At 43.1% G+C, this 19897-nt stretch overlaps 1 protein-coding gene across 2 annotated transcripts in view; it reads left to right on the plus strand.

Moving 5' to 3' along the window:
* The window catches only part of epha8 (EPH receptor A8), a 262547-nt gene that overhangs the window by 73140 nt on the left and 169510 nt on the right, over positions 1-19897 (plus strand). For both annotated transcript variants that reach the window (XM_033047998.1, XM_033047999.1), the window contains exon 3: positions 265-928. In XM_033047998.1, coding sequence (XP_032903889.1) covers positions 265-928 — 664 coding nt within the window. The remainder of the gene's footprint in view (positions 1-264; positions 929-19897) is intronic.

Here is a 19897-nt window from a genome sequence, read left to right on the forward strand (position 1 = left end):
CTATCCTTTTCCTCCAGAGATGCTGCCTGATCTGCTGAGTTATTCCACCACTTTGTGTCTGTAGCTGGGTCCAATGTTCACATCAAGCTCGGATCCGAGCAGTACGTTCACCACTACCCTTGTGTGAAGTAGGTGTACCCAACCTGCAGCTACTGCCTTATGCGCTGAGCACCATATTTCTAGCTTTTGGATTTCATAACCAATTTTTATTCCCGAAAGGACAATGTAAATGGCATGATTAAATCCGTTTGTTTTCCTTTGCAGTGGGATGCCATCAGTGAGATGGACGAGTTCTTCACTCCAATCCACACCTACCAAGTCTGCAACGTCATGTCCCCAAACCAAAACAACTGGCTGAGGACTAATTGGCTCCAGCGGAACGGGGCACATCGAATGTACATCGAAGTTAAGTTCACCCTCCGAGACTGCAACAGCATGCCGGGCGTCGTGGGGACTTGCAAGGAGACCTTCAACCTCTATTACTTTGAGTCAGACAGAGATATCGGCCCCAATGTCTTGGAGAACCAGTTTGTCAAGATCGACACAGTGGCGGCTGATGAAAGCTTCACCAGTGTCGACCTGGGAGTGCGGAAGCTGAAGTTAAACACTGAGGTCCGCGGGGTGGGCCCACTCAACAAAAAGGGAATCTACCTGGCCTTCCAAGACATCGGAGCTTGCATCGCCATAGTGTCAGTGAGGGTCTACTATAAGAAATGCCCGGCCATGATTCGGAACTTGGCCGTCTTTCCGGATGCAGTGACTGGCGCGGACTCCTCGTCTCTGGTTGAAGTTCAAGGTCAGTGCGTGGACCACAGTGAAGAGAGAGATACACCCAAGATGTATTGCAGCGCAGAGGGAGAGTGGCTCGTTCCCATCGGGAAATGCGTCTGCAGTGCCGGCTACGAGGAGCAAAGAGACAGTTGCCAAGGTAAGACTTCCTTCATCTTTGAAATCTCTTCCTCATGGGAATCGGATGACATAGCAGCAGATCATTCTTTGTACCTGTCTTTCTCAAATCTTCCCAGCAGTGGGAGAGTCTCACCTTTTGGATCATTTGCACACTATTTGATTGAGATTAATCGCTATGGCTGGTAAATTATCACTGCATTCCCTGTCTGCCAGAAGGTCTACCTGATGAATCTTGATCTATTTCACTCTGCATACCCCTATTTCTTTGACAGGGGCCGAACAGAAATTTGCTGCCAGTTCTTCTTAAACATCACCACCCGAAGTATACCACAAGCTTAACATTTAATACAGAGCGCTGTTACTGCTAACAGGACTCGAATGTTCTCTTTTGGGGTTTGCAGGTTGTAGGATTTTATCAGTGTTTTGGGATTACTGGCTCGAGCTCACTCTGCTGCTGGTGAAGGTGGATGTTGAGTAATGAAGTGACGAGGTGGAATTACCGGGGAAACTCGCTGAAACAGGAGCTTGTCATTGATACTGTGATGGTGTGCGATATGTCACCGGTTCCATAAAGGAGAAGGCTTACGATCACTTATTGCATTCGATTTAAATATTTCCGAAGGGACTGTGAGGTGTTGAAGGAGCTGCAAAATATTTTTTTTATCGGGGTGAAAGATTGATTGTTGCGTTGTTGACCTTCTAAGTCAGGATAAGGACATGGTGTAGTTGTGAAAAATGTACAGTATTTTACAGGAGTGGCCAGTGCACACCATTCAGTCTCAACCTTTATCCATAAGTTTGACAAAGACTCTGAATAAAATAATTGGCCATGCAAAGCCCTGCTTTGCTTCTCTTTTGCCAGGTGCACTTTAGATAGGTTTTGGTTAGGTTATCCTTCCACAGATCTTTGAGCAGGTATACATCTGCCCAATGGATTTCAAGAAGCCCCACTGACGGTTAGCACCCAGAAATGACCATTGCATCTCCACTGGCGATGTACACAAACACCGTGACTCTTGGTGTCATTGCGTCTTCCTTTACCAATATTGATTTCAAAGGAACCTTAATTACTGAATAGAACAGGGGAAAACTGAAATCAAGATGGGCATTGCAGGAAACACTCAACAGGTTAGGCGGCATCTGTGGAAAGGGAAAATTATTGATTTATATGGTCAAAATCACTTCACCAGAGATTTTATTACTATATGTGCCGGAGTACAACCTTCTAACACAATTCTGCCCAAAGTATTCTCCTTTTTTTCCGTATTCTCCGATGACAGTTTCTTTACTGATAACCCACTTTAAACTGACTCCATTCACTCCCCTACGGCAACCATTGTAACTTAAAATAAGGCTCAGTGCTCCTGTTAGAATATGCAGTCGAAACATGATTCATCTGATCAGTTTTTTTCCTGTGCCCATCAACATTTATCTCTCAACAATTAAATAAAAAAAACAATAATATGCGCACCTGCCACTGCTGAATATTCATTGATATTAAAGCACGGAGTTGAATGTTTGTGAAAGCACATTCTGCATAAACTCTTTGGATGAATTAACTTTGTTGGTGCCCTTTTTGTGCCATCCCTTTGCATACCTTAGGTGTGCAAATTCTCGCTGTGACAGGTCACGTGATAATAAAGTCGCTCAGTCAAGTGTATTATTTCTCAAGAAAAACTTACAAGCCCTTAGCTGGAATACAACTCTCAACTTATTTCAAGGGAATGCAAAAGTGACATTGCCAAAAGGGAAGAGATTAGTGCTGATGGCAAGAAATCTTGGTCAGCTCGGTGGAGTGGAAAAGTGTGCTAAGCCACAAGATGTTGGGGGCAAGAAGCATACTCACATTTCTGGCGTGAATCTCTTGGATGTGGCCTTGGTTGAAGTATCTTCAGCCTTCTAGATATCCTGGAAGATTTGTACAAAAAGGAAGTGGACACTTCACGCAGTTCAGCAATTGATTCTTGTAGTTGTTTGCTAAGTGCATGTTAAAAACAGCGCCCAAAATACAATCCAAAGGCACTCAACGCCATCACTTCTTAAAGAGTAGACCCTCCGCATGATAAGTCAATAAAATATTATTCTAGCCAAAGGTGTATGTTAAAAGTGGGAGTTCAGTGAGTTTGCAGATGGTACAGATGAATACAGTATGTTCTGAACATCTGCCTATAGTTTGATTAGATTTTTATTGGACTTTAACCGGTTAAAGCAGAAATCAATTAAAAGCAAGGCATATGTTATTAAACTAAGTGCCAGTAATCTCATCCTATGATTATATTATGATGAATACTGGCAAATGGAGCAGGTGAGATAGTTTAAAATGTAATTTCCTATCATCTAATGAGCTGTGAATTTTGATCCGTGCAGTCCATTTTTTTTTTAGAGCTTTAATGCAATCTTGGTGTTTCCAAGAGTAATGAATTGGTGTATGATACACTTGACTTTATAATCCATTCATACACGTGCTCTTGTGTTGGTTTTTAGCCCTAGCCTCAGAGAGCTAAAAATTTTATAATTTGGATAATTTAGTTCCTTCACTTTGTTCACCTTTGGTAAGGCTTTCTATACTTGGATTAAGTCTATGATGGAAGACTTCCATTAGTGCACTAGGTATGCGTGTCTCTCCAATCAGCTCCTAAACATTGTCTTTAAGCAACGTGGGTGGCACGGTGGAGTAGTGGTAGAGTTGCTGCCTTACAGTGCGAGGGACCCGGGTTTGATCCTGACTAAGGGTGCTGTCCGTATGGAGTTTGTATGTTCTTTCCTTGACCTGCGCGTGTGTTTTCTCCGGGAACTCCGGTTTCCTCCCACGCTCCAAAGACGTACTGGTTTGTAGGTAAATTGGCTTGGTGAAATTGTAAATTGCCCCTAGTGTGTGCAGGTTAGTGTTAGTGTGCGGGGATCGCTGGTTGGTGAGAACACGGTGGGCCGTAGGGCCTTTTTCCGCGCTGTTTCTATAAACTAAACTTAAACTTAAACGTTGATGGGCTGATCTTGTGTGTTTGACATTGCCTTAAGCAAGCAGGATTCCACTGCAATGGCATCTTGCTAACATTGTATGGGTGTTGATGAGGAACGCAAGTACAAGCAATTGGAAGCGATGGTCATACAGTCAGTAGGGCATCTGCCAACCAGAGTGTAAAAGGAGTCGATGGGCCGAATGGCTAAATTCTGCTCCCATGTCTTATGGTTTTAAGATCTTATCTTAAGAAAAGCACTTGGTTTGATCTCCTTACTCTTTTGGGAGTGTATCTGACCTGTATCTGAAGCACCTCTTTAAAGATGTCATGATATTAAAAGGAGTAAATCTCTAGTCTGGAAAACTTCTCTGGCCGGCACTTCCAAATCACAAGGGTGCTGGATGAACAGAATATTACTGTCTTGACTATGGGTGGTTTGGATCTGCGTATGCGGCAGTCTGTTGCACCCCTGACACTCCTTCCCTGTGCCATCAACCTAGCGATCCCATTAATTCAACAAACGCTCCCCATCCCTTCCCAAGAACCGCTCGGAAGGACATTGGTCTCAGTCCTATTAAGTTACAATGGCCCCTCATGTAAAGAAATAGTCTCAGTCCCCTTGGAACCTGAAGCTCTCCCTCCCAAACCATGACTCTGGGCACACAAGAATCTGCCTAATCTGCCATGCCTCTTCACATTGCGACTAGTCTGGAGATTATACCCTCCTCACCTGCTGAAAATCTGTCTGCTCTAATTTAAATAGTTAATTTGCAACAAAAAAAAAATATACACAACAGGCAATTTTCACAAAATAAGTTCTGGACTCTATTTAGTCATCACATTCTCCTGGTCCATGTTCGAAAAGGGTCAGGACTTTATATGTATTCTTGCCACCTGTTTGAATTTACCGGTTGTTCTATTTCTGACATAATGTCACAAACTGCACGACCATCATCGGAGAGAGAAGAGAGGAAATGCCTATAAACCACTCAGAGGGCAGAACATTTGACAGTGTGCCGTTTCCTCAGAACTAAATTGGATTTTTTACGTTGATGCAATGAGAGAATGATGGGGACAAACGTTAATTTCGACTCCCCCGGTATTTGATCGCCACTGATCTGGCCATGTCAAATACTGCACTGTTTTGTAGTCCTGGTCAAGTGAAACAAACTCATGGGGTGAGGACGTACAGGCTTGTAGCTTAATTGGTTTGGTATAAGTGTAGATTGTCCCTAGTGTGTGTAGTATAGTGTTAGTGTGCAGGGATCGCTGGTTGGGCGAACTCGGTGGCCTGAATAGCATGTTTCTGCATCTCTAAACTAAACTAGACAATGGAGCAGAGGCTGCTGCTACAGGCCAGTGGCTTGGCAGAGAATGTGGGGAGGAAACAAACATGGAAGCACTGGAGTATTAGGTCCATCACAGCAAAGCCCTCCCCACCATCGAAGCATCCACATGAGATGCTGCATCTATCATCAACGATCCCCACCTTTCTCACCATTCTGGCCTTGTCTTCTTCTCAGTGATACCATCAGCCAAAAGATACAAGATGAAGACAAAATGCCAGAGTCACTCAGTGGGTCAGGCAGCATTTCTGGATCTCCTTCCATTTTCTCCAGAGATGCTGCCTGACACAGGTTCGATCCTGACTACGGGTGCTGTCTGGATGGAGTTTGCACATTCTCACCGTGACCTGCGAGGGTTTTTTTCCGGGACCTCTAGTTTCCTCCCACACTCCAAAGACGTTGGTTAATTGGCTTCGGTAAAAAAAAAAAAATTGTCCCTAGTGTGTAGGATAGTGTTAGTGTAAGGGGAGGTCGGTGGTCGGTGCGGACATGGTGGGCCTGTTTCCACATTGTATCTCTAAACTAAAGTGAGGGTACACAAAAATGCTGGAGAAACTCAGCGGGTGCAGCAGCATCTATGGAGCGAAGGAAATAGGTAACGTTTTGGGCCTAAACCCTTCTTCAGACTGAGAACTGTTTTCCCACTTGGAAAATCCTATTCTATAGACATTCTCTCACTTGGCATTGTGTCTTTCTCCTGAACTCTTCATTTACCACTGTAACTTCAAGTCATATATGGAACCCATATTCTTTCCACCAAAATATACCCCATTGCTTTCAATGGTGTTGCACAAGATATGCCAGCAATTATTCTACACGGGTCATTAATGTCCTCCTGTGATTTTTCCTTTTTCTCTCTGTCATCCTCTTCAGCTTGATGATCCACTTCAGTCTCTGGTTTCTCGGAGTCTCCTTGATGTCAGAGTGTTAATTTTGATCAGTGCAGCTTCCAGCACTGATCCTGTGGATAACTTAATCCACCACCTACCACTTCAAAACGCTGCCCAATTTTTAGTCGTTGATCAACACAGGGGTTCTTCAATCATCGCAACCATTGAGGAACTTCAGTGAGGTTTCACCCATTAGCTTGAAAATGAGTGTAGGTCCTGAAGTCAGACGTTAATCTCATTCCATCTTCAGTTGAGCAAGATTGATTGAAAGAAATGCTAGTTCAGTGTGAAGAGCTGGAGGGTGTAAGATAGGGTTGGACATATTTTATAGTAAATGATTATCAGTAGATCAAACAACACTCTTCACATTTTGATTAATAAAACTAATGAATTTACCACTTCATACATAAATGACACACAAAATGAAAGCATGAAGGATGATAGAGAAAACACTAATATTTTGAAATGTGTATATGCTGCAGTGTTAGAGACCCATCATTAATTTGACTGTCACCTAAGTTCAGTGATTTTTTAAAAATCTCATTAAAAATCTCATTAAATCTATATTTCTGAAGGCTTCATACTTTTACTGAAGCTCTTTACTTCCAGGACTTGACTTATTTAAGAGTTGGCAATGGGATTTATTTTGAAAGTGATCATTAAACTGGCAGAGAGAGAGAGAGAGGAATAAAAAAAAAAAACCCCGATGGTGCAGGCAAATCTAGAGGAATTTTGAAAGTCAAACTCTGCATAATCCTTCTTTGAAGGTAGTCAATCTGATGGGACTCTCAAGAAAAAGTGGCAGTCTTGATTGATTTTCCAGTGATGGAATCAGGATTTTAATTTGCATTTGTATTAACTGTACTTGCTGATTAGCAAATACGGTATAGAAAGCTGGCTCAAGTCCGTATGAGTAATATGCCCTAAGCATTCGAGGCTGGGAATGGGGCTGAAATGATTCCTATCTTGAAAACCCATTACACTATTTGATGAAGCAACAATTCCACTTTCCAGTAAATACTCCAGCATTTTGATCTTAAGGCTTTCGCTGTTTAAAAAATCGTTGTGCAACATTGTGCCATTTTCTGCGGAGTCAGCAGTTGTAGGACAGTGGAGGTTTTCGAGTTGACCCAAAGGTTATGTGGGGAGGAAGGCAAACCAAATTCAATGGAATGTTGATAAACACCCGAACGTTAATGGATTCCATTAATTAAATGTTTCGCGAGATCCTGGCATAATGCTGTAGGCATAATTCTTCAGACTGAAGAAGGGTCTCGACCCGAAACGTCACCCATTCCTTCTCTCCAGAGATGCTGCCTGTCCCGTTAAGTTATTCCAGGATTTTGTGTCTGCCTTCTGACTGTAGAGTTAGCTCATATATCAGCCTTGATCTCATTGAATGGAAATAGAGACTCGGGGGGCAATATGCCCTAGTCCTGTCTGTTCTTGTGATCCCATGTTCATGCCGATAGCATATTGTTGGCTAACCCTTCTACCTATTTCTACGAAGTTTGGGATTAATGTGCTTGTTGTATTTCAAACAAAACAATTTACACCGTGGCTGATGGTCTATATTCTAACCATTGCTGGGACCTAAATCTGACCTAATAAAAATGTTAACTCTGTGAGGAAGTATGTCATTCATTCTCTTTAACACAGAAGTGGGCTGCAGGTTGAGGCTCTAAAACCCCTGTCCCACCGCGGTACGAGTTCATTCCAAGAGCTCTCCCGAGTTTGCCCTGATTCGAACTCAGATATTTACGGTAATGGCCACTCGTAGGCACTCGGGGCTCTCATGGACATTTTTCAACGTTGAAAAATCTTCACGAGTCTTCCCGTGCTTACCTGCCGCGTTAGCGAGTCTTCCCGAGTACCTGCTGTTAGCGGTACGAGCCGCTAAGAGACATCCCCGAGCTCCGACGCACCCGCTACGTTCATTCTCCGTGCTTGCCACGAGTTTGATTTTTTTTAAAACTCGGGAGAGCTCTTGGAATGAACTCGTACCGTGGGACAGATAGTCGGTGTCACAGGGGTTTCAGTAGGAACAAGGCTGGCTGACCCTCGTCCATCTTCTCCTGCCGTTGTCCACACTGACCAGACTATCCTGAAATATTCCAAAAGGAAAATTAACGGGAGGCACAGTGGCTCAGCAGTAGAGTCGATCCTCACAACGGGTGCTGTCTGTATGGAGTTTGTACGCTCTCCCTGTGACCGTGTGGGTTTTCTCCAGTATCTCCGGTTTCCTCCCACACTCCAAAGACATACAGGATTGTAGGTTAATTGGCTTCGGTAAGTTGTAAAAATGATCCCCAGTTTGTAGAGTAGCGCTAATGTGTGGGGTGATCGCTGGCCGGCATGGACTCGGTGGGCTGAAGGGGTTATTTCCGCACTGTTGCGTAATTTAGATATTATAAAAAAAGATGAAAATCTTTTAGCTCGGTTTCTGCCACCCTGTTACATTTTATGTAATAAATGATGCACCTTGCAAAGGCCAGTACTCAGTCCTGTTTGGTAACAGTGCACACTGACAGATCTGGAGCAGACAGTGGACAACCCGCAGCAGATACACGTCTGAGTTCAGGTTCACAACTGAAATTAATTCTTATTTGGAACTGCAACCTAAATAGTCTAGTCAGTAGAAGATTGGACAAGGTTGGGGAAACGTTGTTGAATCTCCTACTGACTGGACTATTTAAGGCTATTAAGGGGGAATAACTGGTGTACTCTATGTATACTGGAATACACTATGTATACCTCTATAGCACTATAACAATTTGCTTCATCACAATTGCCAACCATACTGTAAAGCGTAACATGTTTTTTAATAAATTTAAACATTTTTGATTTTAAAATTGAGCGTATCCCAACTATGTCCTGGACAAGGCTGAGGCTGTCAGAAACAAGGTAAAAGTTGTTAAGGGTGGAATATGGTAATAAATAAATCTTTATTCTGCCTTCTGCAGACTATTAGTTGGTGACAGATTCCTCCGATCATTATCTGCAGAAATGTGTGGAATGCTATTACGGAGTACAGTAATGCTTTACATTAAACAAAGTTAGCGATTTGTGACATTGAACAAGGAGGTATGATGAAAAGATTTCAAATTAATGTCTTTTCCTTCTAAATCTCCATTAAAGATCCCTCAAATTTCCACTAGAAATAGATTAACATGCTAATGCTTTAACCGTGGTGGTTGTATGCTCCTTCTAGGTGACGTGGGCAGCACGGTGGCGCAGCAGTAGAGTTGCTGCCTTACAGCAATAGAGACCCAGGTTTGATTCTGACTACGAGTGCTGTCTGTATGGAGTTTGTACCTTCTCCCTGTGACCGCGTGGGTCTTCTCTGGATCCTCCGGTTTCCTGCAACACTCCACAGGCTTGTAGGTTAATTGGCTTTGGTAAAAGACATTGTAAATTGTCACTATTGCGGCCCAAAACGTTGCCTATTTCCTTCGCGCCATAGATGCTGCCTCACCCGCTGAGTTTCTCCAGCACTTTTGTCTACCTAGTGTGTAGGATAGTGCTGGTGAACTTGGATCACTGGTCGGCACAGACCTGGTGGGCCGAAGGGCCTGTTTCTTTGCTGTATCTCCTAACTAAACTAAACTAAGCACTATAATACAGCAATGACTCGGAGATACACTTCATTTCTGTGTAAATATCAGTGCCCTACTTATTCAGTGAATAGGAAATTGCATATTTTGAGGTAAGTTCAAACCTTCCTCCGCTTCTGATCATCGGTTTGCCCAATTCAAGTTGAGGTTCGAGACACAGAGAGATGACATCTCTAGTGCGAGGATGATGGAAGGAGCAGCAGTGTACAACTGAGTGAAATACAGTTTGAGGAGAAGGTTTAAAAAAATCCAGTTCAATCAGAATTTGAACAAAATGAAATAATGACGATCACTGGCTGATTTTGAAATTCAAATGTTTTTCCTTCTCTTCCATTAAGACATCAGTCATGTTGATTTGGTGTGCAAATGTAGAGAGGAAATCATTGCATTTGATGGGACAGAATTGCATGGTTGTGTGAACTTCACTTAAGAGCATTCAAGATAATCTTTCTCCAACTCCCACACTTCTATTCAGTTCAATCATTTGGTCCTTTTAATGAGAGTATCTCTACATTTCTCTACATTCCTCGCAGCTGAGTTTCTGTATATGTGTTTTATATTACATTTGGAATACAGTGTTAGCTGTTTGATGTGAGAAAGACTTTGGCTTGAAGGAACTTTGATGTGTATGAAGCTGAGTGCTGATGGAACGCTCTCAGTGCTGCGAGACTCAGCGTAGTCAGTTGTACCTGAGGGGCTGACCAGGGTGGAAGCTTTGCTTTCTTTTGGACCATATCAAATGTATCAGTTTATTGCCTAATCTTCAGTAATAATTTGTCTACAAAAAGACCCAAAAGTAAGAATGTCAGCTGGTGCTGAAGTCTGAAACAACAACAGAAAATTCTGGGAACCCCACTCAGCTGGTCAAGTAGCATCTGTGCCAAGAGAAACAGTTGATGTTGCAGGTTAAAGACCCTTCATCAGAAGTATGTAGAGAGAAAACAGTTAGTCTAGGTAGCAGAGAAGGTTAGTAAGGTGAATAGGTGTTATGACTGCTGCTAATAGCAAGGTTGCAGGCCAGACTGTACCAACGCAGAAAGAAAAAGCCAAAATCATGGCTGGATGACTGGCAGAAATAGCCAGCTCTGATCGTTCTCTGAACAAAAGAGTGTGCAGGTTAAACGTTGACAATTTGATGCTAAGTCTGGAATGCTATAACATGACCAGACAGATAATGAGGTCATGTGTGGGAAGGAAGTGCCAATGCTGGTTTAAACCGAAGATAGACACAAAATGCTAGAGTAACTCAGTGGAACAGGCAGCATCGCTGGAGAGAAGGAATGGGTGACGTTTTGGGACGAGACCCTTCGTAATGTTCCCCAAGCCTCTAGAAGCCTTGTTGTACCGTAGGAGGATCATCCTCCAAACGTCATGTGTTGAAATATAGATAGAGAAAAAAAAGATACACGCACTGTAAGTATAAACATTTTTCTATAAAGTAGCTCTGCCCTCTCCCTCCCCCCCCCCCCCCCCCCCCCCCCCCCCCCCTCCCCCGCCACCCCTCAACACAGAGATCATGCTAAGACAAACAACACTGAAGAATTGTCTGGCCTGTGTAATGGTGACTAGTACAGGAAGGGATTGGGACTAACTGGGTGGAGGGTAGAGCTTCTGCAGCGATTTTGCTGGAAAAAAAAGTACATATACACCAGGGTTTTTTGGGACAAAAAATTCTATTGAGCAATTTGACAGCTGCATGTTATTTCTCCTCTGTATACTTAAACAAGGAACCGCTCAGTGAAATATTCTGATATGAGTTGTCTGGAGAATAGAAATAACCTAATGATACCATCAGCATTTTTTAGACACACTCTCAGAGGAAATAAAAGGAACACTTAGGAACTATTTTAGAGCTGGCCCAAATTTTGCCCAGTATTCTGCCTTCCAGTATAATGTCTTCAGATCTAATATGAGCCTTGCCCGATGAGGGTAATTTACAGCAATGGATACATTAGTACTTGCACAGTGCCCTTGCAACAAAATGCAAATTTATACCTCATTACCTGATTTCGTTATTACTATACACATTCTGAATTCAAGTTTGAATTATGATTGGTGGGTGGAGAGTAATTTGATGGTATTCAGATGTAAATCATTCCCAGGAATTTGCATTCAGCAGTGAGTCAGGGATTCGTTGCACTCCCACTTGCAGACAGATTTTCTGGCCTTTATGCTAGATGTGGCGGTAAATAAGAGGGCAAAGGGACACTCGGGGAATTTGGAGTCTTTGAACTGATTTCCCCATCATCTCAAAGAATGTACCTCTTAAGTGGTCGAGTGCGGCTGGTAAAGATTTTCCCTCTGCTCCATTGGGTAGGAGGATCCCGACCCGAAACATCATTTGTCTATTTTCCTCCATGGATGTTGCCTGACCTGTTGAGTTCCTCAGCGGTTTGTTCTAAGCATCTCTAATATACCCTCTAGTCCATTATCCCTTCTCCTCCATTGAGACTTCATAAACATCATCTTCTTTGCTAATAAATGATAGTCTTCACTGATTAAGGCCTTTTTCTTTACCTCAATACATAGATCCATTACTTTCTTTCTAGCATAAGCCACATACAACCTATTTACTATTCACATACTTTTTAAAAACACATTTTTTAAATTATTTTTATTAGAAGTACAGTACATTACAATAATGCAAGCCAAATATATCTTATTACATTTATTGTACCACTTCATTTTTTAAGCTTTAAAAAGAGAGAAAAGTAAAGAAAGTAAAGAAAGTGAAAGAGAGTTGGGATATTGTGAAAAAGTGATCAAAAAGAAAGACCCATTAAGCAAAGTTAGGGAAAAAAGTTAAGAAATAGGCCATAGAAAAGAAAAAAGAGAAAAAGAAACTATTAATAGAAAAGCTCTATTATGAAGGGATATACCAACTTCATATTTTTCATCCCTCCTTACCAGATCCTGACACCATTTCTTTTTAAAGTACTGTTGCACCTTATACTTGTAGTAAGTCGATAAATGCAGACCACGTCTTTTGGAAGTGGTCTGATTTGCCTGCAAGAAGGAGTCTCATATCTTCCAGGTGTAATGTTTCAAACATATTTGAAATCCACATATTTATTGTTGGTATAGGGGCGTTTTTCCAGAAATTAAGCTTTTTTCCTGTTATTAACCCATAATTAAATAGATTCTTTTGAAACACTTAGTTCAGGGCTGCCTTCCATTGTTCCAAAGATAATCCATTCTGCTTTTCTTTGAGATACTTTGAGCTTCATTTTCCGGTTGCATGTTAAGATGATATCTTATTTCTTTGCCTGTCCAATCTTTCTTTCCCTTCTCAGCTTCCCTATTTGTGTTGATTCACAACTATGCAGGCAAATGGTACTAGCCCAGAATGGCGACCTGGACAGGCTGGGCCGAAGGGCCTGTTTTTGTGCTATATTGCTCCATGCCTCTATTTCACTGAAGCATTACACTGGGAAATGCAACACAACCGGTCTGTAAACCTTGCAATTGCCGACCACTGAGAGGTTTTCACAAATAGCAAAAGGTGATCTTAAACACAGTTGTAAGGTCACGATAAATGGCAGTAAAGTAATTTCTGGGCCATAAACTGAAAGCAATCAATGTTCACAGCAGGACCGTTTACGTGACAAGAGAGATTGTGTTAATATTTTGGCTTGGTGACCTTTCATCATATAGTTTTCAGCAGAGGCAGGTTGGAGAAGGGGCATGAGGAAGATCTGCGATAAGATGGAAGGCTTGATTAAGATTAAGTGACAAAATGTACGAGGCTTGTAGATTGGAGGTAATAGGCCAAGTAAATGGGTCTAGAGGAACTTAAAAAAAAAATCAAAATAGACTTTATTCAAGTAAATAAATATATAACAATGCAGGAACCGTGCAAAGAATTTGTCCGACATTCTCGGAGGCTATACATACGTTCGATACGGTTTACACAAATCACACAATTTTACCCCACATCCTTGCCACTCACGTGGCCCCCTGGCGTGAAGTCCCTTCCCTTATTTTGAGGGGCATCTCCACCATACCCTGCCCCCCAATGCCCAGCAGCGGAAGGACCCTAGACTGTGGTACTCCCCCACAGAGCCTTGGCATTGGCTGCACCGAGCTTCAGTGCATCCCCCGACTCCCTCAGCATGTACTCCTGCAGTCTGCAGAGGGCCAGTCGGCAACATTCCTCGACAGACAGCTCGCTCTGCTGGGAGGTCAACAAAGCTCGGGCAGACCAAAAGAGCGTCTTTCACCGAGTCGATGACCTTCCAGCAGCACTCGATGCCCGCCTGTAACGGCAAACAACAGAATCACTATTAATGACTATTAACTCACTAGTGAGTTCAGTGCAGGTTAGCATATTCAAAACAATTTAAACTCGGGTACAAAAATTCCAAATCGAGAGAGAAATAAAAATGTGGGATTGGAAAAGACACAGACAGACAGAAAGGGAAAGTGATCTTTATTACTTTAACTTGTATTTATTTAAAAATCTCCTCTGGTGTTTCTTTTATTTATCTCCTTAGTAGTCTGTGCTTCTGTGAGCAGAAGGATACCATAACTACAGCATTAGATTCAGAATTCAGGAGCTGGTATTATTGCAGCTGGGATACCGAAGGTTTTGTACACAAGAAGTCTGTTTGCTGGTTTTATGAGTTGCTCTCAACAAAATTGACAACTGCTCCAATTACGGGGCAAAGCAAACTGCAAAAAAACATCAGTCACCAGGGAATAAAGCTCTCCAAGTGATACAAATAGTCTATGATTAAATATTGGGCATCTACAGGTTCCCCTTCTAACGCACAACTTTGACATGCCTCTTCACGATGCCTGTAAATATATGTGCCTTTAATTAAATGGTAACAGTCGCCCTGTGTAATTCATGGCCATGGATTAAATGTCAGATTCAAGAAGTAACAATTTTAATTGCTGCCTGGCGCAATGGGAACAAGATTTCTGATGCGACTGTTAGTGTAATTTTTCATTTCCTGCTTTCACTCCCAGGATATAAATCACCTCTGCGGCTGTAATAATCTCTTCAGAAATATCCCATACATTTTCAGCTTTTTACTGAATTTGATCGCTGGCCACTTTCCTTTAAATTTAAGACTTGCCAGTGCATTTCTTGTGGCCGCAGAATCTTGTTTCATCGGTAGTGCAGTGCAAATTGAATTTGGCGTGATTGTAGAGTATTTGCAGTCAGTCAGGCTACAGGGATCAGTGCTGATCTCGCTGCTCCATACCAGTCTCTTTCCACGCCATCTCACGTAACACCATCTGTATATCATAATATTCCCCACTACATCATATGTTTATCCAGCTCCCTTTTATTGCATCTACCCGGTTCCCCCTCAACCAATACGAGGATGCACTTTCAGAAAAGCGGTGCACTTAAAAAATGTTATGGCTGATGTCAAGAATAATATGCTTTAAATGATTCCTCTTGGTTCAGAGGTGGCTTATGAGTCCAGTTTAAAAGGACCGTACAGTCTGGTACTGAACAGAATGTGGATACAATGAAAGGGGAACTCCCTATCAATAATCCACTCTGGGATTACACATTTGCAATGGGACTGATTAGATGGGATCACATAACCTTCTTTGAAGAGAGAAGTTTGCAAAAAAATGACTTTGCAGATTCATTGAGCAATGTAGCTCTCTGCAACAATCCAGTTCATATAGAAGGTTTTCTACCAGGATGTCACAGCTAGAAGATTGCAGTAAGGCTGAAAGTGAGCTGTCCCACATTCCCATGAAGCCCTTTATTCGCGAACGTTCTGATAAAACAAATATTACAGCCTGAATCTGAATGAGATTTTATTCCACAACAGTGATGGGCAGTATTTGCGGCATAATCTGAATCACTTTCAAGGACCATAGATGTCCGAGTCATTCATGCCACGCTCCAACACTGGTCTCAGGGAGCTGATCACACAGCAGAATTCCTTGCCATTTCAAGAGTGTTATATTGTCATATGTCCCAAACAGAACAATGACATTCCTACTTCCAGCAGCACAACAGAATATCTAAACCTAGTACTCTGTAAACAATATAATAAACGAGAAAAAATGCAACACACACACACACACACACACACACACACACACACACACACACACACACACACACACACACACACACACACACACACACACACACACACCCTGCCGCTCCATTCATTTTGCATTTCTGGCTATTCATACTGTTTTCTTCTTGTGAGTTAATATAAATGTCATGTGGGCATCAAATAGATACAGCATGGAAACAGCCTTCAGATTGCCGAGCTTGCTTCAAACATGAAGCACCCATTTACACTAACCCTATCCTAAGCTCAGTCCTGATGCAGGGTCCTGACTTGAAACATCAGCTATTTCCTTCCCTTAACCAGATTGCCAACTGCCCTCCTGTGATGCTCTAGCACGTGGCTACCCTTGTCCCATTTCATTCTCCCCACATTCTCTTCAAGTCTCCATGATTCTACCACTCACCTGAAAACCAGGGTGAATTTGCACTGACCAATTAACCGATCAGCCTACCACTTTATGGGACTTGGGAAGAGCCCAGAGCACCTGGGGGAAACCCATGCAGTTACAGGGAGAACGTGCAAATCCCACAAAGACATCATCCGAGGTTAGGAGTGAATAAGGGTTGCTGACACCGCGAGGCAGCAGCTGTGCCACTGTGCCACGCTCTATATTTAATTGCTAAGTGCTATTGGTGCTCTTAATTTATTAAAAAAATTACTTGCTAATTAAATCGTCAAATTGCATGATTATTTTTGGCTACATTTCAATGCCTGTGAATGTCAAGATACATTCTGGGACAGGCCAGTCCGAGGGCAGGAACTCCAGTGTCTCAGCTTCACCCACAGTTAGATCTGTTCTGCGGCTGGTTGTGCAGGGATTGCCTGTGCACTAATACTCTGAACAAACACTCAGACACCACAGCTTTAGCTCAGTGGCCCCACGACCAGGGACTCTAGAAGTGTGGGCATTGTGGCAGCTGCACAAGATGTTGACCGGGACACACTTGGGAGTTTTGTGTTCAGTTTTAGTCTCCATTGTAGGAAAGGTGCCATTAAGCTGGAATAAATGCAGAGAAGATTTATGAGGATGTTGTTGGGACTTGAGTGACTGCATTTTTGGGAGAGATTGGGCAGATTAGGATTTTATTCCTTGGATTGAGGGGTGATTTTATAGAGATAAGGGACATAGGGTGAAAGTACAGAGTCTTTACATCTTCATATCTCCACCCCTTTCTGCAGAGAACCTTCCCTCCACAACTCCCTGGTCAACTCATCCCTTCCCACCCAAACCACCCCCTCCCCAGGTACTTTACCCTGCAACCGCAGGAGATGCAACACCTGTCCCTTTACCTCCCCCCTCGACTCCATCCAAGGACCCCGACAGTCTTTACAGGTGAGGCCGAGGTTCACTTGCACCTCATCTACTATATCCATTGTTCCAGGTGTCAACTTCTGTACATCAGCAAGACCAAGCACAGGCTCGGTGATCGTTTCGCTGAACACCTCCGCTCAGTCCGCCATAACCTACCAGATCTCCCGGCTGCTCAGCCCTTTAATTCCCCCTCCCATTCCCAATCTGATCTTTCTGTCCTGGGTCTCCTCCATTGTCAGAGAGAGGCCCAGCGCAAATTGGAGGAACAGCACCGTATATTTTGATTGGGTAGCTTACACCACAGCAGTATGAACATTGATTTCTCTAACTTAAAATAGCCCTCGCTCTCCCTCTCTCTCCATCCCTTCCCCTTCCCAGTTCTTCCACCAGTCTTACTGTCTCCAACTACATTCTATCTCTGTCCCACCCGCTCCCCTGGCATCAGTCTGAAGAAGGGTCTCGACCTGAAACGTCACCCATTCCTTCTCTCCAGAGATGATGCCTGATTGCTGCCTGAGTTACTCCAGCATTTTGAGTCTTTAGGGTAAACAGATACTCGAGTGCATAGGTTTAAGATGAGAGGGGAAAGATTGAACAGGAACCTGAGGAGCAACATTTTCATTTAGAGGATGGTGGGTATATGGAACGAGCTGCCAAAGGAAGTGGTTGAGGGAAGTAAATAATAACATTTAAAAGACATTCGGACAGACACATGGGATAGGCAAGGTTTAGAGGGATATGGGTCCAACGTGGGCATCTTGCTTGGCATGGACAAGTTGGGCTGAAGGCCAGGTTCCGTGCTATATGACTGCATTCATTTGCAGTTTGAACCCCATGTTTTCTTTAGGCAGTTAAAATTTTGGGTACCGTGCTGTGATGATTTCATCAGCCTGACTGCTGGAAGGACGGTACCATGGCGGCTGGGCAGGGTAGATAAGGAAGGATTTTCTATTGATGACGTGGGCTTGGCTGAACCACCTCACGGGCTGCGGAGTCACGCATTATCAAACTGTACTCTTATCTGGAGAGTTGGGAATGGAATTGCCACTGACCAGCAATCAGTCTCACTTCTGACTTAATGGGGAAGAAAAAGTCATCGATGAAGCAGCAGGTGACCGAGCCTAGAACATTGCCCTGGTCAACTCCTGCGGAGATGTCCTAAGCGTGCGTGTGTGTGTGTGTGTGTGTGTGTGTGTGTGTGTGTGTGTGTGTGTGTGTGTAAGTAAGTAAGATTACATGAAACATGGACCTATGACTATACAATGACACCTAATCATGGTGATACATTAATGGGGATTGTTCTCACAATGTTACGTTTACCTTAGATTGTCACCAGCCCTGAAATCACCGAACACTTTATTTTAACGTGAGACGGATAGTTTTATTTATGATTCAAATAAATCACAATCAACCACGTTTATAAAATCCTAAAGTCAAAACTATTTCTACAAAATGTTGGCAGTAGTGTCCACACCAGGAAAATGCTACATTCAACAAGTGATCGTCTTTGCAACTAAGTTCTAATTCTGATCTAATTCAAAGTTCGTGAAGTTGAGTATCAGGACAATGAGCTGATTTTGCAGCACCCATTCAGAGAAATCACTGCCCTGTGAGTCTCAGTAAGAATTTTTCAATCTGATTTGTTAAAAAGGCCATGCCTTTGCTCAGCATGTTGGCACAATGAAACGAATCCCTAACGGCGACATGTTGCAGCACAATGGTCCAGGAAGGTCACGAGGCAGCCGCGAGTACAATGGTGGGTGGGTACGTCTCACTTGCCATCGTCCACAAAGGCCAGGACAGGACAGCTCATGACATTAGGAAGAGCAATTCTACGCAAGTGAAGACATAATAGATCTGTTGACAGATCCCAAGCGTTGGTAACCTTGGCAATAATGAAATGTCAAACAGGCACCATTTGCAGTTGGTGATGCAGGAGGAGCTGAATTTGTAGCCTTGGAAACTGTGCAAAACAGCACAACAGCCGGTAAAAGATTTAAAGTAGAATAAGGGGCTGCTTCTTTTTACTGGGCCATCTTAGATTAATATTAAATAGCTGACTGCAAATTATTTTGTTTGACTTTTTCTGCTGTTCTTCTCCAAATTTGGCACGGACCGACAGTCTGTGTACATTGACTTGACAGGATAGTTGGTGCCATTGTCCCAATGCTTCTAAAGGTGAACAAACTCTTGGGGTCATGCCTTGTAAACACTCTCTCTATTCCCATGGAGAAGCAGCCGGGTTTTGTTAGGGCCCGTCTCCTTGACAGGCTGCAATCAGGAGCTCCCCATTAGACTTTTAAAACTGTCCAAAGATAATAACAAAGGAAATGAATGGCACTTTTGTAATGAGTCTCAGTTGGCTTGTGCATTCATGCCATTCGGTGAGAAGATTGTGGATTCAGGTTCTCCGAGGCAAACACATAATCTCACAGTTCAACAATTCGACACTTATGTATCTCAGGCTGGCGTTCCATTACCGAAGGCATTGGATTTTAATTGACAAAGGTTGAAGTGAGGTTCTGTCAGGTGAAAGATCTCGAGGCTTCTGCTGCAGTCTCCTTAACCAGGTTTTGCTCATCAAAGGTTCTAGAAGCAGATTTGGCCATTTGGCCCATTAAGTCTACTCCGCCATTCAATCATGGCTGATCTATCTTTCCCTCTCAACCCCATTCTCCTGTCTTCGCCCCATAACCCCTGACATCCTAGTGCCCCTGTCCACTTAGGAAACCTGAACGGAAACCTCTGGAGGCTTTGTGACCCACCCAAGGTTTCCGTGCGGTTCCCAGAGGTTCCCGGAGGTGTTTGTCAGT

Source organism: Amblyraja radiata, chromosome 31 (assembly GCF_010909765.2).
Source record: "Amblyraja radiata isolate CabotCenter1 chromosome 31, sAmbRad1.1.pri, whole genome shotgun sequence".
Taxonomy (NCBI): domain Eukaryota; kingdom Metazoa; phylum Chordata; class Chondrichthyes; order Rajiformes; family Rajidae; genus Amblyraja; species Amblyraja radiata.